At 41.7% G+C, this 27,947-nt stretch overlaps 3 protein-coding genes across 3 annotated transcripts; 1 reads left to right on the forward strand and 2 right to left on the reverse strand.

The window, feature by feature from the left end:
• Positions 1–642: 642 nt before the first annotated feature.
• On the reverse strand, positions 643–4,278 carry LOC129102872 (peptidoglycan DL-endopeptidase CwlO-like). Its single transcript, XM_054613150.1, has 7 exons — positions 4,232–4,278; positions 3,518–3,566; positions 3,280–3,370; positions 2,179–2,279; positions 1,833–1,917; positions 1,482–1,586; positions 643–1,054 (listed from the first exon to the last, which is right to left on the reverse strand). Exons 1-7 carry the CDS (start codon positions 4,263–4,265, stop codon positions 950–952), a joined length of 570 nt encoding a protein of 189 aa, XP_054469125.1. The 5' UTR covers positions 4,266–4,278; the 3' UTR covers positions 643–949.
• Positions 4,279–5,561: 1,283 nt separating this feature from the next.
• On the reverse strand, positions 5,562–10,664 carry zmp:0000001301 (uncharacterized). Its single transcript, XM_054613056.1, has 10 exons — positions 10,603–10,664; positions 10,314–10,386; positions 10,179–10,221; positions 8,957–9,035; positions 7,671–7,759; positions 7,377–7,523; positions 7,175–7,226; positions 6,914–7,014; positions 6,454–6,539; positions 5,562–5,762 (listed from the first exon to the last, which is right to left on the reverse strand). The coding sequence occupies exons 1-10, from the start codon at positions 10,662–10,664 to the stop codon at positions 5,562–5,564; spliced, it is 933 nt and encodes a 310-aa protein (XP_054469031.1).
• A 3,267-nt stretch (positions 10,665–13,931) lies between these two features.
• mfsd14ba (major facilitator superfamily domain containing 14Ba) lies at positions 13,932–27,810 on the forward strand. Its single transcript, XM_054612193.1, has 12 exons — positions 13,932–14,312; positions 17,327–17,425; positions 18,250–18,312; positions 18,442–18,569; positions 20,084–20,198; positions 21,295–21,513; positions 21,718–21,831; positions 22,804–22,875; positions 23,629–23,741; positions 26,195–26,292; positions 26,659–26,822; positions 26,956–27,810. Exons 1-12 carry the CDS (start codon positions 14,238–14,240, stop codon positions 27,232–27,234), a joined length of 1,539 nt encoding a protein of 512 aa, XP_054468168.1. The 5' UTR covers positions 13,932–14,237; the 3' UTR covers positions 27,235–27,810.
• Positions 27,811–27,947: the final 137 nt, after the last annotated feature.

A 27,947-nucleotide genomic window follows, 5' to 3' on the forward strand; every position in this document is an offset into this window, starting at 1 on the left:
TAGGGCTATATACCACATTGCAAGAAAAAGCTGAGAAATAATGATAATGAATATGGAAGAGGCAAGAAAGACTTGAATGGGCATATAACAAGAGATCTGTAAATGTCCCCGCTGCGGGACTAATAAAGGATTATCTTATTTTATCTTAGATCAAACAATCGGCTCTTATTTTCTTATCGCATCTCTTCCGGTCGTATTGCTGCAGAGTGACGCTCCTTTCTCTCTCTCCCCGCCCCTGCTGCGCTCTGCCAGATAGTGCAACTGGGAGGAAATACAAGGACACAGACTGGCGCATAACGCTGTTTTTCCTTGCTTAATAGTGATCCTCCCTGCTGTTGAATGCGACAGCGGAGGAGACAGACAGAGAGGGAGAAAGACATATACATAGAGACAGACGGACCATGTATACAGAGACAAGCATAAATGACAACCAGGCAGACAGATGTAACATTTTAGTTAATAAGTTAAGCTAATGAAATAAGTTATGGTACATTCTCTGTCTTGACAGTTGTTGAGGCAACATTTTCTTATTTAATTCCTCCTCTCCGAGCTGTAAAGCTAAATTACTCATTTACACCATCTGAGCTTTGTAATTCAGTGTTTATTATGACATTCATGACATCTGAATCAATCAATGTATTAGTCAAATGTTTTTTTATTACAGTGTTATGATCAGCTGTTGGAACACTCAACAATAAACAAACTTTTAACATTCTTTCTTTTCTTCTTTTTTTGCGATATATTTTTATTGAAAGAGCGTTAAATCAAGTTTTCTTTCCCCTTTCAAGTAATCCCAGTCAAAACAACAGGGTCCAAGAAATGAAAGCCAAAAGGACAAGTCTATCTATCTATCTATCTATCTATCTATCTATCTATCTATCTATCTATCTATCTATCTATCTATCTATCTATCTATCTATCTATCTATCTATCTATCTATCTATCTATCTCACATTCCTTTGAACTGCTGCATGATGGACAGAAGGTGCTCGCTGCGTTTCTGGATGCCGTTCTGCTCCTCCTTCAGCCTCTCCTGCTCCTGAAGCACCTCCTCCTGAGGACCCATCAGACATACGGACAGAGGATGGAGTTTATTTAAATGCAATTCTCCCAACTGTTATAATCCCAAATATGGTTCTTAGAGGTCTTGCAATGAGTTGTTTATTGAGGATTTTTTGGTTAATTTTATTTGCAACTAATATACAAAACTAATGACTTGTTTCCTTGCGAGGCCATAAACCGAGCATATATGGATATCTTTTGAAGGACACATTGTGCAGTGAACAGGAAACAACTTAAAGAAGATCCATGTGCCCAAAACAAAAGAGGGTGGGTGGGTGTTGGATGTTGTGTGCAGGTAAACCCGCAATAAAGAAATTATCCTGAGCTAACCAGACAGCATCAGTACAGCAACCAGACAGAAAGTATATACAGCAGGAAATGGTAAAAAGGCTGGTGTGAAGTAGCGTGCGTTTACTGACTCTGAGTCTGCAGAGCTCCCTCCTCTCTCGGTCGTTCTCCTCGGCTCTCGCTCGGAGCCACGCCTCATTCTGAGAGCGATGTCTGTCCAGCATCTCCTGCAGCTCCTGACACACACACACACACACACACACACACACACACACACACACACACACACACACACACACACACACACACACACACACACACACACACACAAACTTATGTCCAGATGTTCTGTGTTCTTAATTTAGCATGCCGACATGCCCAAAGGTATTTTGCCAATACTAACTTGTTCAGAGTACACCAGATAGATAAAATAAATTAGACTTTGTTCAATTGGCTTAGATTTGACTGGATGACATTGATACCTGTTGCTGTTGTTGTCTGCCGGCTTCATGAGCGTCTTTCTCTCTTTGCAGAGCAGCAGCAGCTTGAGACAACTCTGACCTCTCTCTGAAAACATATGAAAACTCAGCTGTGAAGAAATCAATTCAAGTTAATCAATTAATCAGTCAACCAGATGATCGCTTCAAAGTAACCCCAACTGTATCAAGTTTTCTACTGAAAGGGCGTTTGTGTGAAACATTCCTAATTACTTCTATTGACATTTAGGGTCTGGTGTAAAAATGTAAAATATACAAATAAAATATAAAAAAAAACAATAATCAAATATAAAAACAAACTAAACAAAGGTAAACCAAGATGTACATGTACCGGTCCAGTTTCTGGAACTCCTGGTCCAGCAGAGTGAAGGCAGTCTGGATCATTTTCATGGCCTGATCTCGAACTGCACTGAAGTCTCTGTGGGCAAACGGCTGCAGAAGGAAACATCACATTACTTTGATATTATTAGTGTGAGCAGACAGTATTTTAATTACTACTACTGCTTCTACAGTTACTACTGCTACAACCAGTACTGCCAATGCTACTACTTCTACACTGCTGCTGCAACTACTTCTAAGTACTATTGTGGCCCAAAGTACTGCTACTACTGCTGCTGGTACCACACTGCCCCTGCTATATGCTCTTACTACTACTACTGCAACGAGTACCACTAATTCATCTACTGGTACGGCTGCTACTGCTACCACTGCTACACCTACTGCTACTACTAATACTACTTCTACTATAGCAACATGTACCACTATCATATCTGCCAGTACTGCTGCTACTGCTGCAACTACTGCAACAAGATCCACTACTACAGAGCTGCTACTACTGCTGCCACTGCTAAACCTACTGCTACTGCCAAAGGTACCACGACTACTTCTGCTAGTATTGCTATTACTGTTGCTACTGGAGAGAGAAGGTGGCTAAAGCCAGTCCAGAGCACTTGCAGAGCAACTATTTGATTAATGGTATTAGTTAGCTAAACATGCTATATAAATGGCATATTGCTAACTGTAGTCTATTCTCTGTACTTTAAACTACTATGATGCACTTTTGTGGTTATTTGAATAGATGTGAATAGGTGGATAGCAGAACAATTTTGTTGCCGGGCAACAAATGCAGCCGTAGCAACTTGCTGTGTGAAAGTACCTCTACCATTACTACTGCTACTGGGTCTACTGCTGCTACGGCTACCTCTAGTTCGGTCAATCCTGCTCCTACTACAACGCCTACTCCTTCTCGTCACAGCCTTTTTGGGATCCTGGCTAAATTACGTTTTTTGACCCATAAATATATCACTTTTCTGCTGTAACAATGCTGCTGATATGACAACATGTACAGTGGATGCTGTTGCAAAAGAGAAAACCTTTATTATTAACCATTTTTTGAATGCTAAACCCTCAATAAATTCCTCGTCGTCATCACCTGTGCATTAGCTGCTGTGTTCCTGGGCCGGCTGAATGGAGCGGACTCGCTCAGCTCGTAGCGGACGTTGGGAACCTTTGTGGGAGCGAAGCTGTTAACAGTCAAAACCAGAATGAAACCAAGTTGTTAAAACTGAGAGATGAGACTCAAATGGAGCGTGACACAAGCATCTGAAACTGCACACACACCCTACACCAAGGATGAAACACAAACACAGGTGTGTAGAGCAGCTGCTGACCTGTGGCTGACTCCCTGCAGACCAAACTCTGACAGAATCTCCTTCATCACTGTGGACAAAGTTGTTTTTTTTCAATTTTCACAATGCGAGGCACATGCAACTACTTCAACAACATAAATGTCATTCGGATCCAAAAGTGTGCGCCGTTCTCCTTATTTTTTCCATTCTTCTACATAAAATCTGTTGTTCGGATTAAAATGGCATTTCATGTTATGTTCATGCCCCGCAGAGGATGAACCATTTAATTTGAATGCTCCAAGACTGTTCCTCTAGCCAGCACCTAGTATTTGTGTCTGTATGTACAGTATATCGATGAAAAACCTGGACATGGATAAAGAAGGAAAATGATCAGCGGTGATGGAAAGGTATCTTCCTTACAGTTGGATGATCTAAAAATGTTGGAAATGGTGGCCTCTTGTGAAAATATATTTAAACTGCAATCCCTTTTAGTTATGTTTCCAATATCTACGCTCTAAATTCAAATGAGGTTAAAAGTTGAATTTGGCTTGTTTAAAGTACAAGTTATGAGATAAAAGACACAGTTACAATTCAGGCTTTTATTCGTACACTATATCAGACTCTACAAGCTCCCCAGGGCTGCGGCCCCCCTTGCCCCCGCCACCCTACCCCTGCTTTCACGGTTTATGCAACTCCTCAAATTAAAAAAATGGTTCACGTTAGAATAGGTGGATAAAATAAACATGAGAAATGTACCTGGTTGTCTCTCTGAGGGGTTAATGAGTTTCATCACTTTCAGGTCATTAAACTCCTGCTCTTCATTCTTCCCTCCAAACACATACAGCTGTCAACCGGAGAAAATATATGTTTACATTATAGACGTGATAATAATGAAACGTAAATGATGCAATTATTTTAAACGATAAGCAGCACACTGACGTGGCTGTGGAGGATGAAGGCGCTGTGTCCGTGGCGTCGGGCCGGAGGAATTCCAACGTACAGAGGAACCTTCCACTTCATTTTAGCTGGAGAGAAACAATGCAAAATGTTTGAAGAACATAACTCATCCCTTTGACTATCTTTAGAATAACTTGTGTTTTCATTTATTGGTGTCTCACTCACAAATACTGAGTTTATGGATTTCATTTGAAGTCGTCACGGTGCCGTCCTCATTTGTGCTTTTGCCGCCAAAAAGGTAGATATCCTCCACGGGATTAAACATAGTGAAGAATTACATTCATTATGATCAAACAGCCACAAACAATTGAGACATAATCCATAAATAGGAAAATAATATATTATAAAATAATCTGGATAAAAATGTATACGTGCACCTCTTTTGATTTCCCTTTTAAATTTTTTAGAGGATATTTATTTTTAATATTTTATAGCTTCTGTCCTTATGTTTATATATTTTGCTAGTTTTTATAACCTGCTCTACAGCAAAATAATATTTCTTACAATATTTCAGCTGTAATGTTGTGGTTGAAATGACAAAATAAACTTGAACTTGAAATAAAGTTATAAAGAATTATATGGAGGATAAATTGTGCCAAGGGAGTTTTTTAGTGCACTTAATTAACATAAAATAAAAAATAACAATAGCATTTTCCACCAAAAATGTATAGTGTTCATGGAACTTACATATTTGAGGAATATTCAACATAACCAAAACATCAGACAACAACAAAGAAATAATCCAAAATAATTAAGGTGCTCTCAGACAGCCTCCATTGCTGTTGCCTGGCAACGTGTTGTATTATTGAATCGACAGCAGCACAAGGCCCAACTCCGCCGCTGCCTTTCCGCTAGCTCAGATCCTACCTGCCAGTACATCATAGGCTGCTTCTTTCCACCTTTTGAAATCTAGATAGAGCGGATTGTAGCTTGAAATAGTTTGCAGTATGTCACAATTAAAGTTACTACTTGCTTACTTGCTTTCAACTCTCAATGTAATACTGATGATCTAGTTTCTGCCTCTATGACCTACATAAGCAAACAAAACCATCAGCGAGATGATTGGCTGTTTACATCCGATTCCCTTCAACATCAGACGAAACGATTCTCCACCAGAAGCTCTTTCAGCTCAGACTCTAGCGGGGGACTCCAGCAGCGACCAAACCCTTGCGGAAAGACCCAGATCCAGCTTCACCGCCACCTTCAACTTGCAGTTGGAGATCCGGCTGGAAGTGGAGAACTCTGCAACCGGCAGCAGCAGCGTCTCCTCCTCCGGCCACTGTGAGCCGACGCCACGATGCTCGAGTCCCAGGCCGTATTGCTGGGCCCTCTTGAGGAAAGGGAGGCATGGGAGAACCAGAACCAAGACTGAGCGGGGCAGACTGTCAGACCCCGCTGCAGTAAAATGAGAGGTTTTCCAAAGGGAGTCTGGTGCTCTGAAACACTGTCCACAGGGAACGCCAAAATCAACACAAAATGAATGTTCCTTCGTAGTAGCTTTACTTTAGTAGGTTTTGCTAACTAGTATCATCAATGTTTATTCGCTCAGACCAGGTATTTAGACTTTGAGCATGATGTTGCTCCAGCGCTCCATCCATCCATCCATTATCTATTCCATTTATCCGGGCCAGGTTGCTGGGGGAGCTCTGATTATTGTTCATACTCTGAAGAGGTGAATCATTCAGGAAGCTCAGATACTAGTACAATCAGCTCCTGTACCCTTTCCCCTGCTGTAGTTTCTGCAGTTGCCATGGTAACACAGCGAGCCATGTTGGCAAGCTGAAAAAGTTTAACCGTCATGAATTCCGAATGCGTCCCCCCTCCCTCTCCTTGCTGCTGCGGAAACAACTCACTGTCTGAAAGCACTGCCACATTCATGTATTACCAGTAAAATGTATTGGAACTACAATACTGTGTGTGTGTGTGTGTGTGTGTGTGTGTGTGTGTGCGTGTGCGTGCGTGCGTGCGTGCGTGCGTGCGTGCGTGCGTGCGTGCGTGCGAGTTAGTGTGTGTGAATGTACTTTATCATGGTGAGCAGTCAGTGATTGTCCAATGCAGGCTGCAGGTGATTCTCCCTTCACCTCCCACTTCTGCCACTGCAGGTTCTCTAAAAAAAACGGGTGAAACTCAACAGTCAGTGTATGATCTGAGGAGATCACAAGTCAGACTGTTTCATGTCAAAACTTTAATGAACTACACTTTGTATGGAAGGCCAAGACTGCCTACAATGAATCGAAATCACATCATTCATTACATTATATATTATATTCCATTGAAATTCTACTTTTAAAATAAACTGTACATTTTTAATTAGCATTGATTTCCTATCATAAAAAAATTGTACTTCGAAGTATAATCGTTAGATGTTTAGAATAGACTTTAATTCTAACCGGCAGATGTAGTGATACCTGAACTAATAGAAACATATAGAAAAAAGATCTGAGGGATTGTCAAGTGTTTAATGATTCAGTGTTTTATTACCTGTGTTGAGAACATGGAAGTCTTTACAGAAGTCTCCACCTGCTTCATAACCTCCGGACATGAACACCTGATCTCCCACCAGAGCAAAACTCTGACCCCACCTACACACATACACAAACAGTAAACACACAAATGCTCAAATTTAGTCAGTGTGTATCAGTGTTGATAATACGCAACAACCCCTCAGCATTTTAATATAATCCTATTAAACATTCCTGTAATGAATCCTCCCCTTTGTGAAACTAATAATAAGCGTCTTACAGGGCAGGAGGCAGTGATCCGCTAGTTTTTACCGGCGTCCAGGTGAGCGACGCTGAAACAGAGCAGAGAGAAAACACAAAAACTAAACGACACTCACACCAACGCTGTTTCCAGGAATATTTATACATCCTGTAAAAAAGCATTAACAACCAGAGCGATGGCTCTTTAATCAAGATTATGATGGTGATGATGATGTATGGACCTGTGTTGAAGACCATGAGATCGTCGGTTGGATTCCCACCCAGAATGCCTCCGTACACGTAGATGTTGTCTCCCACGGCAACAGAGCTGTGTCTGAGGGTTCTGAGGGCCACGCCTCCGACTGCTAAGCAATCCCAGGTCAGAGACACTGAAAATGAAAATACCATCACATCGTTGTTAGGCTTTTTTTTTTTACTATTCCCTAATGTAACACTGAAGCAACAACAACCAAAGCATAAGCACAAACCAAGCTGGATTCTTCCCCCTTTGTCTCCACCTGCTGTAACATCCTCACCTATATCAAAGCTGTAGACTCCAGGGAGACACTCAGTGGCGTCGGGGCTGGATGCTCCTCCAAACAGATACAGCTTCCCTTTCACAACGCTTAAAAGGAAGAAGGATAAAGCTATAACGATATATTGTCACTGCTGTACTGCACAGTACGGATGCCTTGGCTCTCTCGGCCAACATAAAGCAAAACAGTGATGGTCCTTTAATGAAACCATGAGCAGCAGGGGGCGGCTAAAGACTACGTGACTTTAGACTGAGGATCTCTAATTATTGTTGACCTACCAAATATTTGTTTATTGCATAGTGCTAATTATGTCCTAAATGACAGGCCCTCCAGTAGTAGACTTATCTGAAGCTGTGATTCTCAAAGTGGCGTCAGGGGACCTCCAGGAGTCCACAGAGCTCTGACAGGGGGTCCGCGAAATAATTTGCTATAGAATTTTAAAATTGTGCTGTTTCATTTAAAAGTGCTAATCATGGAGACCATTTGTGCCAATAAAACAGGCGTATTATGTTCTACCACCCGCGTTGCTTTGGGCCAAAAGAAACTCTGATATGATTGAGGCAATAAGTTTACTATGTCCAATTTGAAGCCCTTACTGAAAGTCAGCATTAGATTTGTAAATTTAAACATCCGGGGTTATTAAGACTACATGTATGCCATTAATGCATTCATTTTCTGAATTGAAAAGTATTTTAAAGTAATTGAAAGAACAATTACTTGATATGTATAAATACCTCTCACTTAGCTCAGGAGCACAATCTGGCTGAACCATATCAATTTCTCATATGAGTTAACATGAGTTTATTGATCACTATCCATTTAGGTTATGCCTGAGCTAACACAAGCTACATGTACGCTATCCATTTAGTATATGACCTAATCCTAGCTAACAGTGCACTATTCATTTAGCATATGTGCTACCCCAAGCTAACTGTAAGCTATCCATCTAGCATATGACCTAGCCCGAGCCTACTGTATGCTATTCATTTTGCATATGAGCTAACACAAGGTAACTGTACGCTATCCATTACGCATGACCTAACTGTACGCTATTCATTAAGTATATGAGCTAACTATATGCTTTCCATTTAGCATATGAGTTAACATAAGCTAACCGTATGCCACCTAGTTTTGTTAAAGTTGCAATTAGAAGCATCAAATACACATTGCTGCCCTCCACAGGTCATCAATGAAATTCCATTTCAACCGTGTAGTGCACTGGAGAAAATCAAACACTTTTTCTGCAGTTCCCACATAAAGCTAACTCAGTCATTGCTGTAGTTTACCAAAGAGTGTGTCCTTCTCTGACTGAGGGAACTTCTCCGCTCTGAGGAATCTCCTCCCACGTCACATCATCAGGAGAAACTAGAAACAGCAACAAAATCATTGGTCATTAGTGAAATTTGTTGAAAAATTACATTATGTGCGGAAACCCAAGAAGAAAAAGTGCAAAAACCTTTGGAAATCTATAATCTAATAATATATAAATGTCTTCTCAGGTCTTTATTTTATCCTCCAAAGGATTTTTTTTTGCCATCTTCAAAGTTCCTTTTTCTTGATCAGGAGTTGAATGTCCTGATCATCAAATCATTTTGACAAATATGACAGGGGGGCCCTCTTATTTTTGACGACGGGGTGTTCCTAGGCCAGACGAGATATAATATCTTGACAGCGTGTTCTGGATTTAACCCGAGGACTCTTGCCAGTGGGCGTGCCTGAGAGTCGCTAGTCCCGTGGCTTGTTAGTCAGTCAAATTGAACATAAACCACGCTCTTTTATTAAACCTAACTGAGTAGTTTTGTGGCCATAACCTAAACTTTCTGTGAAGACGGAAGTTTAGTTTGAAAAGGCACTATGCGTGTAACAAACATATACTGACACGTCCAAAAACTGACGCTAGAGGGATACTAAGAGCATCGTAGTTTGAAGCTTAAGAGCACTGTGTCGGTTTTTGACCCATAAGGGTGAACATTTGTTGACAAGGTACCTTAAACATAATCTACGCACAAGATAAAGTAACATCATTTTCAGACCTTCTGAACCTCCTGCTACCCCGACATGAAAACTGTGTTGTGAAGTTTGCAGATGAAAACACCACCATCAGCCACATTAAAAACCAAGATGAGACGTCATATAGAGAGGTAATCAACAACCTTGCAGAGTGGTACTCGTAGACCAAACTACTGCTCACATCGGTAAAACCAAAGAGCTGTCTGTTAATTTTAGACACAATCCTGGAGAAGAAAGCTCATAAACTGTTGTATTTCACGAGGAAACTTAGGAAGGAACAGGGGGGCTCTAGAGCGGGTAATTAAAACGGCTCAGAAAATCATTGGTACCCATCTTCTGAGCATCAGTGATATTGGTGACAAGAGGTGCCTGCAAAGAACTCAAAGGATATCAAAAGACAAAACCCACCTAGCAGCAACCTGTTCATACAGTATATATAATTATATAATGTTATGTATATATAATAGGGCCAGATCAGGTCTACATTTCCATTTGTACCTGTTAGCATGTAGAAGTCCCTGAAGTAAACAGTGATGTCCTCCTAGAAAAATTAGAACAATTTAGACCATTACCATCCAGATTCCATGTATGAAATAAAAAAAAAAAATTGGAAATTAAAATGAAAACAGTCACCTCTTGGTTGATGCTGGAGGCCCCTCCGAACAGAAAGGCGACGTTTCCTGCCACAGCTAAAGCGTGACCATGTCTGTGACACAAGACATTGGACAACACAGAGGTGTCTGTCAATCTAACATGAGCAAACATCACCCAAAAAAAAAAAATTCTGTTTCATCTTGACACCACTCCACTTGAAGCCTTAAATTAATTTGTGTCATAACATGGCGCAAAACAATCCTCCAGAGTAGATGAATCGTCTTTCTGGTTTCAGACTGTCATAAAGTTTGAAAATATTGAGACCCACCTGGGACTTGGGGCCTCCCCCCTCCCCTCTTTCTCCAGCCAGTGACCGCTGGCTAGTGCCATCTTTTTGGTTTAACTTCTTGCTTTTCTAGTTGTTATTGTCGTTGTTTCATTGAATCTGCACTGAGCCACAGAGGAGTCTCAGCTCACAGTCCAACAGCTGTCCTCTGAGTCTCAGCTTACAGGTAACAGCATACACTTTCCTCTGCAGGTACCCTGTTGCCCAGCAACGCGTACGAACACATTGCCCACCGGAGCAGGTCAGCATTTAATAGGACATGGGAGAACACTGAGAAAAGAGGAAAACCGATCTTGGTTCCTGTCGTTGTTGCATTGACAGAAGAAAAAAACAACAACTAGCAATTGAGACCATAAACTCATGTTTACAATGTTTACTAAATCAAGTGAGAATTAGAGTCATTTTCTCATAGACTTCTATACATTCTGACTTGTTTTTGCAACCAGAGAAGTCGCCCCCCGGTGGTTAATAGAGAAAATGCACGTTTTAAGACACTTCCGATTTGGCTTCACTCAGTAGAACCCGAGGTTGCCGCCGGTGAAATCTGCACGGATTATAAAAGATAAAAACATTTCCTCGTCTCTAATCAACGTCAGCTCATGTTCATGCGACTGTCCTTAACAGAAAATATACCAAGGCTTCGAAGGATTCAAAGTCAGTCTAAAAAAAATTGTTTGTCTGTGGTCGGGGCTACAGAAGCCTGTAGCACTGTTTTTAAAATCCTAAATCTACAAGAGAAACATGTTGAGGAACGATTTTTTTAAATCCTCACATTATATTGCTGTTTTCCTTTCAGCAGTATTATGCTGTCATCATTGAATTCCACCTGGACCATCAGAATTCTTACAGACTGAAAGACCCCGCGGAATTGGCACATCTACAACAAATGAAACTGTTTTAACCTTTGCCTTTTGAGTGTGGGAAGCCTAAATACAAATTGCTACAATATAACAAATTGAATCCCACCTGTTCTTGGAGTTCACAGCAAGGGAAGGAAGACGCTTTCCAGTATGTGCCAATAAATTACGCTCCAAAGGTTTATTTGGAGAAACAGAAGCTGTGAATAGTGGTCTTTGGAAGACTTAAAATATAAAAACAAGTGTTTAAAGATAATGGATGGATGGATGGTTAATCATTTTTTAACAGATCTAATGAATGACACCCCTTAGCACATTCATCTCATGTGGACTGTAAACATTGACACTGTGTTGCTCTCATCTGTTGACACTCACATCCGATTTGTTTATTCAATTATAATTACACCTCATTACTGCCTCTAAGGCTTTTAATTACTACTCATATGGCTGTCTCCCTATTCACAGCACTTTAATCCTTTTATAATTAATATTATAATATAATAATATATATTATTATTATTAGCCTATTAGTATCTGTGGTTCTCTCTGGGTAGACTAAGGCACTGTAAATGTAAATAGCAGGGGCTTTATTTCCCACCCAGACTTTTAAAAACATATATGACCTTGTTTTCATTTCCAATGTATGCTTGCCTCTTCTGTGACCTCATAAGGACTAAGAAGAGGTTTAGAAAAGGTGACATCACTATAATATAAATCTTATTGTCAATGAACAGATAAAGAAACAGGAAACTGAAAGAATCAAACGCTGTGAGCGTGCCGCTGATCTTTAAAACGTCTCGTTCAGCGTCTGATTCTCTGATTGATGATGTAAGTCGGCCGGTCACGTTCCCACCGTCACCACTCTTCTTCTTCTTCTTCTTCTTCTTCTTCATGTTTTATTCATGCACAACCTCAGCCGCCGACACGTGATATAAACTGTGCGTTAAGCTCCGATAGGAAGGCAGCTTCTTTTTCAAAATAAAAATAAAACATAGTTCGAAAACATTGGTAAACACACACTTAGTAAAATAATGTTAATGACGTGTTTTGATAGGGTTCGTATTTGTTAAAATATGTATTCAGTCAAAAAAAACATGTTTGTATTTTAGGCCTGGTTTCATACGTAGCGCTTTTATTGTGAGGGCATGATCTTATTTCCGGTCTGGTACTGGTTCTGGTACTGGTTCTGGTACTGGTTCTGTCTGCCCGTTTACATGACATTCATAACATTCATAACGAGCCGGTCCCCGGGGCTCGTTGGTGTTGTCATTCCGTTCATTGACCTTACCTATACGTGTATGTGTTCTCCACCGTTCTGCAGGCCAGTCGGGCTTAGAACCGTCTTTAACAAACCGGGACCGCATTTGAAGTTCAGACGGGAAGTAGAGCGATTTGACTTTCAAAATAAATCTTAATGTCGCGATAACAGGGGAAGCGGAGGATAAGGTTAATACAAGTTATTAGGTAGTAGTAGATTAATCAAGTACCAGTTACGATTCTAGTCAGTAAATACTAATAAATCCCTTCATTTTGCTCCATATAAACGTGAGTCTAACTATTGACAGATATGTGACTATTGTGCTTTTAACAGAATTTATTATTCTATTTTTATGTATTTTAATTATCTGCACGATTTTAAACAAAAAAAATAATCCTCTAAATAAGATCTTAAAGGACCTCTTCAGTTAAGGCAACATTTCAGGGGAAGGTTTAATGTTATGCGTTAAATGATTATTAAAAATAAACATTTGAAACATGAGTTAGGGATTTTTAACGTAAAGTTTTAGGTAGGTCTACTTATGATCGGTTCATGACATGCACATTTTTACTCTTTACAAACCTCTTAATGCGTTCAGAAAACCATTAAAAATCCCATAATATATTACAACCACTTAATGTAGGCTACTATGCTCTTTATTTAAATTCTGATCAATTTCCAGGTGTAAATTGATAATTTACTAAGGGTACTTTAGGCGTTTGTTCTTCCAAAGATTCAATATATTATTATTATATTCCTTTATTGATTCGGGTGTTGCAGCAGCTCAACTACATAGAAACAGATAATAAATACACATATTATACAATAAAATAAAAATAGAATAAAAATAAGAAATAAGAATAAAAATAAAAATGTACAGTATATCCACATGGGACTGGTCTCTGCTGTTGTTGTACAGTCTGATGGCAGTGGGCACAAATGAGCGTCTGAAGCTCCGTCCTGCTCTTTGGTAGAATCAGAAGAACAACTGATTACCACAGAGAAATAATGAGGGGAAATTGCAAAATAAATAGCCTACAATCAATCTTAGAAAATGCTCATATAATATTGATTTTTAAAAAAAATGGAATTTGGTCGTAATAAGTTAAAGCGTGTAAAACAAATTAAGCTTTTAATATGAAAACAATCTCGACACAAAGCGGAAACACCGTCCTGCTCCTGTCCAGCTTGATGGTGTGAGCAGCGAGAGAGTGCGTACCAGACGAGCTGCTGACTGACGGACTGACCGGCGGGTCTAAAGGAGACACTGAGACCTCAACACGGGTCATAGTGACCATCATCTACCTGAGACCACACCGCCGCCTCAACACGGGTCACAGTGATCACTATCTACCGCCAGCTCGGGTCATAGTGATCATCATCTACCGCCAGCTCGGGTCAGCCTCTTTGGGGCTACATAAGGACGAATCCTGGAAGCACCCGGAGAACCGCGGATATCTACGCGGCATGGATGCTTCGTGGGCCGCGGCAGGTGTGAAGAGATGCCGGGGGAGCCGCCGGCGGGGACCGGCCGGGTGGTGCTCGTCAAGAAGATCATCATGAAGGACGGAGCCGCGGTGGGTGATACGGACCGCCAGTGTATTCATGTTTTATTAATGATCAACCTGTACGTTGTTTTTTTTTTTAAATTATTATTAAGCCTGTTATTATTTCCATACATTTAGAATGAGCTTTCATTTCTGTGAAAAAAAACACAGTATAAAACGTTCAGTGTGCGTGTGACATAATATAATAAAACATATGGCTCCTTTATAAATCCACATACAAAAATAAACCATAAATAGCATCACTTGAGATAGAGCAGCCCAACAAAACAAAATAATCACTATCAATGGTTGCTCTGGGAGTAAATCACAAGAATGGACTAAATGTTAGAGATGATCAAATGAAATGATCACTACAGCGAAGAATGAGCCCGAACCGAGCAGCTCTGGTCCAAAATGGCTGTGTGTCTGTCGTGTGTGTGTGTGTGTGTGTGTGTGTGTGTGTGTGTGTGTGTGTGTGTGTGTGTGTGTGTGTGTGTGTGTGTGTGTGTGTGTGTGTGACACGGGGGCAGAGCGGGTTTGTGTGTGTGTGTGTGTGTGTGTGTGTGTGTGATGGATGGACACGGGGGCAGAGCGGGTTTACTGCGGCCCACAGACCGCTCAGCTCAGATGGATCCATCACCGGTTACGTAACAGCTCTGTGCCTGAAACACAGCGAGGGGAGGCGGGCTGCACATCCAGCACTGCCCGGCCTCCGCCAGCGTCCATTTTAACATCCCCCCCCAAAAAAAGACAACAAGATCATTTATTTAAGAAAACCCTGAGAATTTAAATAAAAACGTAGTTTGCAAGTAACTCAAACAGAGAAGTGCTGTTTAAATGACCTTTTTTTTTCACTCAAATATGTCGAATTGTGTTACAACTTTTGGCAAAATCATCCTCTGGTTCTTCTCCGTTGATTATCATTTTGAATATAACAGGAAAGACATTTGGGAAATTTTGATGGTTTTTTTTGGTTTTGTTATCAATTAGACAATCAATCAGATTTTGTATTGATAGAAAAATGGTAGATCAATTGGAAACAATTTATGAATGAAAATAATTGTTCGTTGCAGCCCTACAAAGACAATTAAGGAAGACACTAAATAAGATTATAAAAACATAAAGACGCCTAATATTAAACTAAGCTGAATTTAAACTCGGACTATACGCTACATAAACACCAGGTAGAGCTGAAACCTTTAGTAGATTGACTCAATCGTTGTTTAAATTCTCTTAAATCAGCTACAAGTGTAATCATTGACTCATCATTGAAGTCATGTTTATGCAAAAAGTTAATCTGTTTCCAACTTCTGCAAAGCAAGTATCAAAGATTTGTTTTTCCATTTTAATAGAAATATTTTAATAGTTTTCAATTGAATGGGGGGTAAGGTTGACTAATTCAATTGATTCCCTGATTGCACCGGTCTAAACAGATGCACGCTGGTGTTGTACTGGCCGTTTAGATATGAACACCCAGGAATGAATGTCAGTCAGCAGTCAGGGATCCTGGCGTTCCCACGGCCGGCACACGGTTACAGTCGCATAGAGCTGCAGTCACAATGCCAGCTGCTGTTTGCAACAGCATTCAAAAACACGTTGCAAACGGCAATGTTATATGAACGTAGGTTTAACAAATACGACGGCAGGAAAAGGAGACAAACAATGCCCCAATAGGCCTACAGTTGAACCTCAGCGACATGGTGGCCTACAGAGGAACCTAAGTTATATCATAGCCTACAGCATAAACTCCGCTAAATCATAGCCTACCAGCTTAACATCAGCTACGTCATAGTATACAACATGATCTCAGCTACGTCACAGACTACGAGCGTAACTTCAGCTGCATTGTAGCCTACAGTTTAATCTAAGCTATGTCATGGCCTACCAGCGTAACCTCAGCTATGATTGCCATCCAACACTGGAGAAGCTGGAACCTGAACATTTTAATATTTTAATCATTAAAATAAATCGGAGGTGACTGATATTCTGTCCATCAACTTTTCACTTAGCCTTATCATTACACCTAGCAATGACATATGCATCACTGATATTTCTTCTTTTGGTTGTAGAAGGAGATTCATCAGTCACCACCGGTCCTTTTAAATCAGCATTATTCAGTCAAGTCATTGTATTATTTATTTATTAAATTGCAATTAATAAAGAATAAATGGTGTTAGCTGTGTTGAAGGAGTCAAAGGCAAACAGAAAATCGGGATATAATGGAGATCTTAATCTCACTAATGATCTTCCTCCAAATGATACAGGAGAGCGGCAAAGAATAACTCATTATCTAAAATATCACACAGTCTGAATTTGTGTGAGTGGATAGAAAATATCCAGATGAACAACTAAATCCTGTGTATCCATGTCAGTACGCTGACATTTATTTCATGTGGTGTGCTCCACTTTAATACTATTTTAGAAAATGTGTTTATTTCCTAACCTGCTCTTTTATAACCAATAGCCTGTACGACCTAATATAGTGTCATTATTCTAAGGTTAAAGTCTATATTTCTATAAATCAAGTAACCACTTTTAATTTTATATAGAAATGAACTGAATATAAAGGCAGGCCTGGAAGGAAGTAAATCAAACTAAACTAATGATTTAAGTTTAAGATTTATAATTTCTATTTAAAGGGGCTCTTATGCTCTCATGCTGAACCCTTAAGAGACAAAACCTTTGCAGTACAGGGCCAGAAATCCTGGAATTTAATCCCTAGACTTGGTCAGCATCCCCAAATACTGGATCCTACAGTTCCCATAATTCAGTTTGATACTGTCTTTCTTTAAGCTGTATGGAAACAACAACAACAACAATGTCTTTTAAATTCCTCACCCTCATTGGGTTTTCCGTCATTTTGTAGTTTCCAGGTCCAAGCAGAGGTGACCATTATGATGTCATTGTGATGTCATCGGGATGATTTTTTTCGCAGATTAAAATAAAAACATCTTCAAACCATGATAATAGACTGATCATCATGTGTTACATTGGTCAAGTGGCCCTTTAATTGAAGATTGTGATTGTGTCTGTGTGTATTTCAGCTCCAGCAGGGCATCGGCCGGCCCAGTGTTTATCACGCCGTGGTGGTGATCTTCCTGGAGTTCTTCGCCTGGGGATTACTCACCACGCCCATGCTCACTGTGAGTAACACTGTGTGTGTGTGTGTGTGTGTGTGTGTGTGTGTGTGTGTGTGTGTGAGTGTGAGTGAGGGGGGGGATGAGTCAACATTCAAGCAGTATTCTCGTGGAGAACGGGGAGATTGGAGTAAAATTCTTGATGTCGTCAGCAGCAACATTTATAGAGAATCACCGATGTCTCACTTTGACGGCATTAATGTCTAGTTTAACTGTGTCTGTGGCAAATAGAACGGGAATCTGTCAAGTTCTGAAGTTTGACACTAAATGTTGGTCAGATTTTAGTGTTGGTGATCAGGTATTTCCTGATTTAAATCATTGCTTTTTAATAGTGTTTTCAGTCCAGAGTGTGGTTCGGCCTTCTTGACATGGTGCCTTAAATTCTTTTTGGTGGAAATACAGTGTGAAGATGAATAACAATGATGGACCTACTGTCTGTGTTACGCTACTTCTTGTTCATTTCTGCTGGGGTTTGTTATTTAGTCGACGGAACAATGCATGAACGCAGCCCATAGGTTATTTCACAAGGTAGATTTTCTTGTCGGGCTCGGGTTGGGTTCAAACCCATCAAAAAACAGAATGCCTGTCGTGTTCGAGGTGGCTTATAATTCACAGCTCTAATGAGTGAAAGAATGCTCTGCTGAAAGAATGTCTTTTGAATATCAACATTCATCTCCTTGAGTCTTGAAAATTGATTATTTAAAAAACAGTTTTTAACTCATGGAGTGAGATATTTATTTTATTTTCTCACCTTTTAAAAAAAATAAATTGTTTTGATTGTGAAAACCTGCTAGTTCTAGTGATCATCGGTGTTGTGCCTCTCTTCGTAGGTTTTACACGAAACATTTCCCCAGCACACATTCCTGATGAACGGCCTCATCCAGGGCGTGAAGGTAAGAACTTAGTTGGTAGTTTCTTTTTACTTATACTGTAGATATCATTTTGAATAGCACTTTAGAGACAGACACTTCACTTGGCAAGGATTGTTTATTTTGCCACTGACTCCGTCTCTCCATGTCAAGGGTCTGCTGTCGTTCATGTCTGCTCCTCTGATTGGTGCGCTGTCGGACGTGTGGGGCAGGCGGACCTTCCTCCTGGTCACCGTCTTCTTCACCTGCGCTCCGATCCCTCTGATGAGGCTCAGCCCCTGGTAGGACTCACTGTTCTCTCTTTTGGGAAAAACATGATAATGTCAGAGTGAGATAAAGGTACACTACAGTAGTAAAGTCAAGGGAGACACATGGAGAGCCATAGAGGTGTGTTATAAACATGGACATCAGAGGTCTTATGCTGAAGTGGCTTTAACTTGCGTTCTTTCTAATGTCCATCAGGGGGCGACTCCTCTGCTTGTATAGAAGTCTATGAGAAAATGACTCTACTTCTCTCTTGATTTATTTCCTCAGTAAACATTGTAAACATGAGTTTATGGTCTCAATCTGTAGTTTCAAGTCTTCTTCAATACAGCATGATGTTCATTTAGTAAATGATGGTCCATTTAGAGTCAAATAGACCATAAAGCAGGGGATGAGTTAGGGGTGAAGCTACCTTGTGATTGACAGGTTGCTATCACAGTGTTTTTTTCCGTCTTACAGCTATTACCCTTTCACAGTGTGTTTTCAGTTCATGAAAGTTAATCGTAACATATTGGTTGCCTTAAAAAGGTCTCATTCAGCATTCGGTTGTACTTGGGACCGCCCTCTCGTCTCGAGAAAACCAGGCCACAAGATGGCGACGGTCAAAGACAAAGTTGGCGACGGCAGAGTTAGATTTGTTTATTTAAGTTGATTTAAGCAACTGTGTGTGGAATTTAGCGGGATCTCTAAATAGATAGCTATGTTTCGTTAGTGTATAAACACCTGAAACTAAGAACTGTTAGAATGAGCCCTTCACATCTACATAGGGAGCAGGCCCTCTTCACAGAGTCCACCGTGTTTCTACAGTAGCCCAGAATGGACAAACCAAGCACTGGCTCTAAAGAGAGCCGTTCATGTTTTTACATTTCCTGAAAGCCACGTAGTTCCTCAAAACGCTTGAAAATAGAGGGCTGAGCAGGGCGGTGTCCAGTTGGATGCAATCTGCAACTTCACCACTAGAGGCTACTAAATCCTACACACTGTTTCTTTAATAAAAATAAAGATAATTTTATCAGATGATTGACTTTATTCAAGTGGTGGATTTAAAAAAAAATACATTTTAAGTGATGATGTCATAAAACATGACCACAAACATTTATAAACCTCTATAGAAGCTTTGGGTACAGCTAGTGAGGTGCTTTGGTCTAGCTCACAGTTCATCCAGAAGATGTTGGTTGGGGTAGAGGTTGAGTTCTCTGTGCAGGCCAGTGCAGTTCTTGCACACCAAACTGGGAGAACCATTTTTTTCTTGAAATGCTGAAGAAATAGTTAAAAACAACTCAGAAACTGTTGTTAATGTTGGCTGATCTGTAAAAGTTGGTGTATCAATAAAACAAAATTCAACTAAGTGCAGTGTAGCGATGAGGAGACTGTAACAGCCTTCAAATGAACCCATGGAAAAAAATGTACGTTGTATTTCATCAAGCTTTTCACATGGTTTGACAGTTACACTAGTACAAGTTCTCTTTTGCAGTGATGAAACTGAAACTGTAGCTGATAAGAGTTTCTCTCTGACCCTCTGATCCTGTAGGTGGTACTTCGCCATGATCTCCATGTCCGGAGCTTTCTCCGTCACCTTCTCCGTCATCTTTGCCTACGTTGCCGATGTGACAGATGAAAGAGAGAGGAGCACAGCCTACGGTCTGGTAAGGAGTCCGTGTTATGTGCTGTCAAACAAAATATACACATCTTAAAATATAAATACAGTATAGAAGAGAGACAATAACATTACAAAAGAATATACAGTGTTTAAATCTCATCTAGTCAAAATTCACAGTTTAAATAAAGTAACGTCCCTTTAAAATGCTTGAGTTTATGCTTACATCAAAACCTGTGTGCAGATAGAAGAAAAAAGAAGAGTATATTCACATAAAATTCACATTGCATTTAAGAGATAAAACAAGACATACATGCCTCGTTTTGAGAAGATAATGATGATGATGATGATGATGATGATGATGATGATGATGATGATGTAAACCATTATACAAAATTACTTCTGCCACCATTTTAACATTAACAGGGTAACCCCGCGTGTCCTGGGGAACCTATAAAATAATTCGTTTTTGTCTAGTGCTTTAAAAGCTAATTTAAAGGCTGAAGCCTGCATACTGCAAAATTAATTGATTTAACAGTTTCATTTTTGGTTTTCACTACTCACTGATAACGAAAACAGCAGGCGGTGTACTTTATATCGCATAACCTTCTTCAGTAGTAGGCGGTTTTGAATACAGCCTTTGTGATCATCGCTTATTGGTAAATATAAGATCGCTACTAAACATTATACCCATTAAACATTAGGGTTTTGAAAATTTCTTTGAGGGAAGATAAGGCTGGGGGAACACAGGGCCGGACTGCCATTGACATACAAGCATTTTAGCATTCTGACATTAGTGTTTAACTCAAAGCACTGCCTTATATAGCTGCTAGGATGGCTATTTAAACTCTTTTTTGATCGACCAGATTAGACAATGTGTTTACCTAAACTACTCAGTGGGACGGCCTGGTGTTATGGATGAACTGGCTCGTATTACATATTAGTTTTCAGTATCCTCTGCCATTATTTAAATAACATTTTCTCCAGACCATTTCGACATTGATTTTTATCTATATCGCAGAAAAAATCTATAACAATTCTCCCTGGAGCTTCGCTTCCTTGGCTTCAACAAATTAAGTGCAGCTTCTACTGGGTTTTACGACCTTAAAAAATCCATCGTCTTTGTCTCCCCTCTCCTCCCCTAGGTGTCGGCTACTTTCGCGGCCAGCCTGGTGACGAGTCCGGCCATCGGGGCGTACCTGTCGGCCTGGTACGGGGACAACCTGGTGGTCCTGGTGGCCACGCTGATCGCCCTGGCTGACATCTGCTTCATCCTGCTGGCCGTGCCCGAGTCTCTGCCAGACAAGATGAGGCTCAACACCTGGGGGGCGCCCATATCCTGGGAGCAGGCTGACCCCTTCACTGTCAGTAACCAATAACTCCCAATGCAGTATCTGATTGGTTAATTTGGTGTCTTTTTGGCTAAAGTATATCAATCATATATATTAAAATGAAATATTGGATATTAGTTGAATGCATTTCACAGAGTTTACCATTGACTCTTTGAGTTAACTGTATTTCCTGTCTCTCTGTCCTCCTCTCCATCTCTCTGTCTGTCTCTACTTCAGTCTCTGAGGAAGGTGGGTCAGGACCCGACAGTCTTACTGATCTGCATCACTGTATTCCTGTCTTACCTGCCGGAGGCCGGACAGTACTCCAGCTTCTTCCTCTACCTGAGACAGGTGAGACACTCTGCTGCCTAATGCAGTGTTTTCTTAAGAACACTAGCATTACTGAAAGTACTAATGATATTAATGCTGTTGTTACTGAAACAGCTTTTTTATAGTGAATGTGTGGGAAATTTTAGATTTTTGTGGGATTTGCCTTGTCTGTTCGCACCAAATAAGGGGACATAACGTCAACAAAAGCTGACATTTTAACTTAATTAAGAGGTGTCAAATACTTACTGAGAGATATAATGCGTTGATAAACTTAAACATGAGAAAGTTGCCCGGTAAGGACAATTTTTTACTTCAGTGTACACATTTTAAAACGCCTTTTCAACCTCCGGCAAACCTCCCTCAATATGGAAAACAGCTCTGCTGTAACAGACTCCCATAACATTATGTTAAAGTTAGTTTTGATAACTCAGCTGGTTGAAATCATCTTCCTGGTAAAGCTCAGACTTTTGTTGCCAATGGTTTTATATCAAGTCTCCAGGGATCAATGTTAGACCCCCTGCTTTACAGTCTATAGATAAACCTTGTTTATTTTTCAGCTGACCATTGCCACGTCCATTTTAATGCTTATGACACCATCTTGTTGGCCACTGGCTCTACAACAAACCAACCAGGCCTTGTTATACATGTTGCAGTGCACTTTTAATGACGTCCAGATGTATTTTGTCAACTAGTGTAGTTCAGCTTTGGGGAGTGGCGGTTCAAAGTGCGTCCCTGTTTGGAACGGCCCCCGGTATTGCTGCGTGCAGCGCTGCTGTGGCGAAGTTTATTAAAGTTTAACGACATGTTTGTCCAAATTGCACCAACTTCAACACTGCATGCCTTGTTGTCTTTGACGTCCTTTAAACATACGTTAAAATGTCAGTGTGTATGGCAGAAAGAGTATGTTTAACTTTGTTGTTTTGTGTGCAAGTAAGTTTAACATTGGGCTCTTCAGAAAGTAACAAACATAAAAATGTCTGTCTGTCCCCCCAGGTCATAAATTTCTCCTCCACAACCATCGCTGTGTTTATTGGAGTGGTGGGCATTCTGTCCATCGTAGCACAGGTAACACACACACACACACACACACACACACACACACACACACACACACACACACACACACACACACACACACACACACACACACAGCAGAGAGTGAATAGGATAAACCACGTTTACACATAAGTCTTATTTACACTGTGCATTTATAGTGTCATACCTTTACTTACATGTAGCGATATAATATGTGCATCTTCATTCGACACATTCCAATTCTACTAGCATCTGTCTTTGGTTCCATGTGATATAAATACAAATCAGGGCTGGTCCTTATTAGTATTTGTTAACTTCTGCACTTAAGCAGTTTAGATACCAGAAATAAAAACTATCATGAATTTACACAAACACATGAGCTTGGGATCTGGTTGTTTAAGATGAATATATATTAGAGTGGCTGTGGCACACGAGGTAGAGCGCTCGTCCTGCAACCACAAGGTTGGTAGTTCGAACCCCTCTACACTCAGCATGCCGAGGTGTCCTTGAGCGAGAGACCTAACCCCAAAAGTTGCTCCCTGGGCGCTTCTTAGCAGCCCACTGCTCCTCCGGGATGGGTTAAATGCAGAGAATTGTAATTTCCCCATTGTGGGACTAATAAAGGCTTCATTATTATTATATAATATGTGACTGCTTAAATGAAAAGTGTCATCACATGTGCTCATACTAGCACCGCTTTTATTGCTTCGTAATGAATTATACATGTTTCTTATATAAGTACAAGGCTTTTACAAAATAATAAACGTTCCTCTCCCTCCTCAGACTCTCCTCCTCACACTGCTGATGAGGACTCTGGGTAACAAAAACACCGTTCTGTTGGGTTTGGGATTCCAGATCCTCCAGCTGGCCTGGTATGGCTTCGGATCAGAGCCATGGTAAATTCTGATGCTAAACACCTGCTAATAGCTCCAATAGAGCTGGTTGTATATTAAAATAGTGGAAATGGTTAGGAATACGTCATGATTAGTATAGCTACCTAAAATCATTAACATTGTTTATTGGCCCAGACCAGACAATCATACTTGGAAAGTGATGTTTTTGTTGATTGACATGTTCGTTCATTGCTGGTGAAAAGGTGTATATCCATCCATCCATCGTCTTCCGCTTATCCGGGGCCGGGTCGGCTTCAAACTCGGCTTCAAACCGCCCCAGTGTGTGCTGAAGGTCACGTTCTGAAGGAGCCAACAGAACCAAATCATCCGCAAAAAGCAGGGATGCAAACTGGACACTCTCCTCCCCCGGTTGCGCCTTGAAATCCTGTCTATGAAAATCACAAACAGGATTAGTGACAAGGGACAGCCCTGGTGGAGGCCATGACATACTGATGACACAACTTCAAAGTCTACCATGCACTGCCACTCAACAGGCACTGTACCCGACTTCCACGCAACACTGAAAAGAGCTTTTTGACTACCTAAGCGACCTCTGCCAGGCACATGGACAAATCTTCCCCTGAGTCTTCAGACTCTGCCTCTTCCACAGAGGATGTGTTGGAAGCCCTGCTTCCCCTTTCTGAGTCGTCTCACGGTCTGCCAGAACTTCCTTGAGGCCAGTCGAAAGTCCTTCTCCATGGCCTCCCCAAACTCCTCCCACACCCGGGTTTTTGCCTCGGCAACTGTCGCAGCTGCAGCCCTTCTGGTCAACCTGTCTGCTGATTCAGGAGACCCCTGGGCCAGCCAAGCCTGAAAGGCCTCCTTCTTCAGTCTGACGGCCTCCTTCACCGCTGGTGTCCACCAGCGGGTTCTCAGATTGCCACCACGACAGTCACCGATCGCCTTCCGACCACAGCTCCTAGCAGCAGCTTCCACAATGGAGGATTTGAACATGGCCCACTCGGATTCCATGTCCCCAGCCTCCCCCGGGATGCATGAAAAATTCTTCCAGAGGTGGGAGTTGAAGACCTCGCGGACAGGGTCCTCAGCCAGATGTTCCCAGTTCACCCTCACCACACGTTTGGGTTTACCGGGTCTGTCCGGCAGCCTCCCCGCCACCTGATCCAACTCACCACCAGGTGGTGATCAGTTGACAGCTCTGCTCCTCTCTTCACCCGAGTGTCCAAGAGTATACAACTTCAAAGTCGATCATAGACCTTTGGCCTAGGGTGTTCTGGTACTGGTACTCACAGTCGCAGGGAGGGGACCCTCTCGTTCTCCGGGGAAAACTCCAAAACAGCGGCGCTCAGCCGGGGGCTTGTGAGTATCCCCACACTTGCCCGGCGCCTCTCACCCTGGCCAACTCTGGAAAAGGATAAAGTCCAGCCCCTCTCCAAGAGTTTGGTTCCAGAACCAGTGCTATGCGTGGAGGTGAACCAAATTATATCTAGTTGGTACCACTCCACCTCCCGCACTAACTCCGGTTCCTTCCCCATCAGAGAGGTGACATTCCACGTCCCTAGAGCTATTCTGTGATGCCGGGGGTCAGCACGCCCAGGTTCCCGCCCCAGCCTGCCGCCCGGCTCACATAGCACCCGACCCCACTGCCTATCCCTGCGGGTGGTGGGTGTATAATTCAGGTAAAATGAGCTGAGTGTTTTTTTGTTATTTTTAGTTGTTAAAAGCATAGACTGTATATAAGAAGTGGACGCAGTCACAGTTATGCAATCATTGGTTTGTGCACCGCCGATTTGAAGAGTCGGGTTCGGCGATTTCGCGCTGCCATATTGGATTAGGACCGTCGCCATGTTGTTGTTTTTTTGCAACCGATTAACAGAAATAACCATATTTGGAATGTGGAGGAGTGACAAAGAGACGACGTATACAGCTCTGGTGGGGTAGAGACCTGTCAATGTCTGCACTAAAGCATACTCCACTTTATGGTCTATTTGACTCTAAATTGATCATCATTTACTAAATGAACATCATGCTGTATTGAAGACTTGAAACTAGAGATTGAGACCATAAACTCATGTTTACAAGGTTTACTGAGGGAATAAATCAAGTGAAAAGTAGAGTCATTTTCTCATAGACTTCTACACAATCGGAACGTCTACATTTGTCAGCACCGGAGGTTTCCGCTTGACTACCACTCAATATCTATAGTGATTTTTGAAAACGAGTTCTTTATTGTTTTTAGACGGACGAAGACAAAAGCAGCTTGTTCTAGCTGATGAACATCTATTTTGATATATGATATGACGAGTGTTGCTACAGATTTTTTATCAGGTTTAGCTAGCTAATTAAGTTTGGTGTGTGTGTGTGTGTGTGTGTGTGTGTGTGTGTGTGTGTGTGTGTGTGTGTGTGTGTGTGTGTGTGTGTGTGTGTGTGTGTGTGTGTGTGTGTGTGTGTGTGTGTGTGTGTGTGTGTGTGTGTGTGTGTGTGTGTGTTAACAGGATGATGTGGGCAGCTGGTGCTGTAGCAGCGATGTCCTCCATCACCTTCCCAGCTGTCTCTGCTCTGGTGTCACAGTCTGCTGATCCTGATAAACAAGGTGACAAGAAAATCACACCTTTACCCTCTTCTGTCCTCCTCTACTCCTTTCCTCCTCTATTTCTCCTCTACTTTCTCTCCCCTCCTTTAATGTTCTCTCCTTCTCTCATCTCCCCTCCCCTCATCTCTTCTCCACCTCTCCTCCCCCTATTCTCCTCTACTTTCTTAGCTCCTATCCTTTCCTCTCCCCTCTCCTCCTCTTTTTGTCCTCTTCCTTCTCTCCTCCCCTCCCCTCTCCTCCCCTCATCTGATCAATAGGTCAGTGTGTTACTATGGATTTATTTGATAGAAGTTTGTTTTACTAAACCAGGCAGTGAAATAAATCCTCTGGCAGCTAAAGATACATCATTATATCCTCCCCTTTCAGGTGTGGTCCAGGGCATGATCACAGGGATCAGAGGTCTGTGTAACGGTCTGGGTCCGGCTTTATACGGATTCATCTTCTTCCTCTTCAATGTGGAGCTCAACACCTTGGACCCCATCGAGGGAGAATTCAACGTGGACCCCCTTCCTGTGCAAAGTCCCACTGAGGTATGAAACATTTAAAGACCATGGATTTAAGAGAAATAGAGCGATGTGCTTTAGTCAGCTGTGCTCCAGATGAGATGGAGAAAAAAAAAGATCTTTGTTTCTCTCTCTCTCTCTCTCTCTCTCTCTCTCTCAGCGAGGCCTTATCCCCGGCCCACCTTTCCTGTTGGGGGCGTGCAGCGTGGTCTTCGCCTTCATCGTCGCCCTCTTCATCCCCGAGAAACCCACCCGCTCCTCGTCCTCCTCCCCCTCCCAGCTGTCCCTCAGCGACAAGCCCCAGCTGGACAGCAAAGAGTCCATGTCCTCGCTGGCCGGCGTCCACATCAACACGCCCCTCCCGGGCAGCGATGAGGAGGCCCAGCCCACCGCCAGCGACGAGGACTTCGAGCCGCTGCTGCAGGACAGCATCGTTTGATGGAGGGCAGGTCTTCCGTCGCGGCTCGACAGATCAACATTCCGTGCTGAACCAGTGACTCATTTTCTTTGCTGCAGGGCAGAACTAAGTGTACTTTATTTTTGTCAGAAGATGGCGATCGGCAGCAAGGAAGCTCCGATGGCTTTTGTTTTCATAGCCAGGAGGCGGTGCTACTTCAGCGACAAGTAGCCAAGGATGTAACATCTTGTGAGCGACCAATGAGGATGTTTCTTTCACAAGAGGACGGGAGCAAAGAGCTGCTAATAAGATGTCTCCCTGCAATTTGACAGAAGAGACGATGGGGGCCGCCAGGGACAGCACAGTTCAAAGGGAAACCATCGATTGATTGACAAGCGGAGGGAATAACGACAGGTCTGGCCAGGTTTGGGACACGCCCACATAAATTTGAGGTTTTCACAGAAGGGTTATCGTTCATCTTTAAGCTTGAAGTCATTGATTGTTATTTTTTTGTGATAAACAAGAAAAGGTGTTTTTTACCTTCAGCTGTATCATTTTGAAGCCGTATTTTAATGCTGTGGTTTAGTTCTTATTGGTTATTGTACAAAATGAAACATGTCTGCAACGTATTTACAGCAGCCAAAAACCATCAGTGTTGATTTATACTCTTTTTTTTCTTTTGAAGTTTTTATTTACAGTTTGTTTTTGGTGGGGTTAAGGGATTTTTATTCTTTTTAAGTGTACAGTATCTTTAC

Source organism: Anoplopoma fimbria, chromosome 14 (genome assembly GCF_027596085.1).
Source record: "Anoplopoma fimbria isolate UVic2021 breed Golden Eagle Sablefish chromosome 14, Afim_UVic_2022, whole genome shotgun sequence".
Classification (NCBI taxonomy): domain Eukaryota; kingdom Metazoa; phylum Chordata; class Actinopteri; order Perciformes; family Anoplopomatidae; genus Anoplopoma; species Anoplopoma fimbria.

Coding starts and splice junctions, on each gene's coding strand:
- LOC129102872 (XM_054613150.1), bottom strand. CDS start 4,265: ATGAAACTCATTAACCCCTCAGAGAGACAACCAG. Junction 1,587..1,832: donor GCAGACAACAACAGCAACAG/GTATCAATGTCA, acceptor TGTGTGTGTCAG/GAGCTGCAGGAGATGCTGGA. Junction 1,055..1,481: donor GGGAGCTCTGCAGACTCAGA/GTCAGTAAACGC, acceptor ATGGGTCCTCAG/GAGGAGGTGCTTCAGGAGCA.
- zmp:0000001301 (XM_054613056.1), bottom strand. CDS start 10,664: ATGGCACTAGCCAGCGGTCACTGGCTGGAGAAAGAGGGGAGGGGGGAG. Junction 10,387..10,602: donor GGGGAGGCCCCAAGTCCCAG/GTGGGTCTCAAT, acceptor CTTGTGTCACAG/ACATGGTCACGCTTTAGCTG. Junction 10,222..10,313: donor CCTCCAGCATCAACCAAGAG/GTGACTGTTTTC, acceptor TAATTTTTCTAG/GAGGACATCACTGTTTACTT.
- mfsd14ba (XM_054612193.1), top strand. CDS start 14,238: ATGCCGGGGGAGCCGCCGGCGGGGACCGGCCGGGTGGTGCTCGTCAAG. Junction 14,313..17,326: donor TCATGAAGGACGGAGCCGCG/GTGGGTGATACG, acceptor TGTGTATTTCAG/CTCCAGCAGGGCATCGGCCG. Junction 23,742..26,194: donor GGCTTCGGATCAGAGCCATG/GTAAATTCTGAT, acceptor GTGTGTTAACAG/GATGATGTGGGCAGCTGGTG.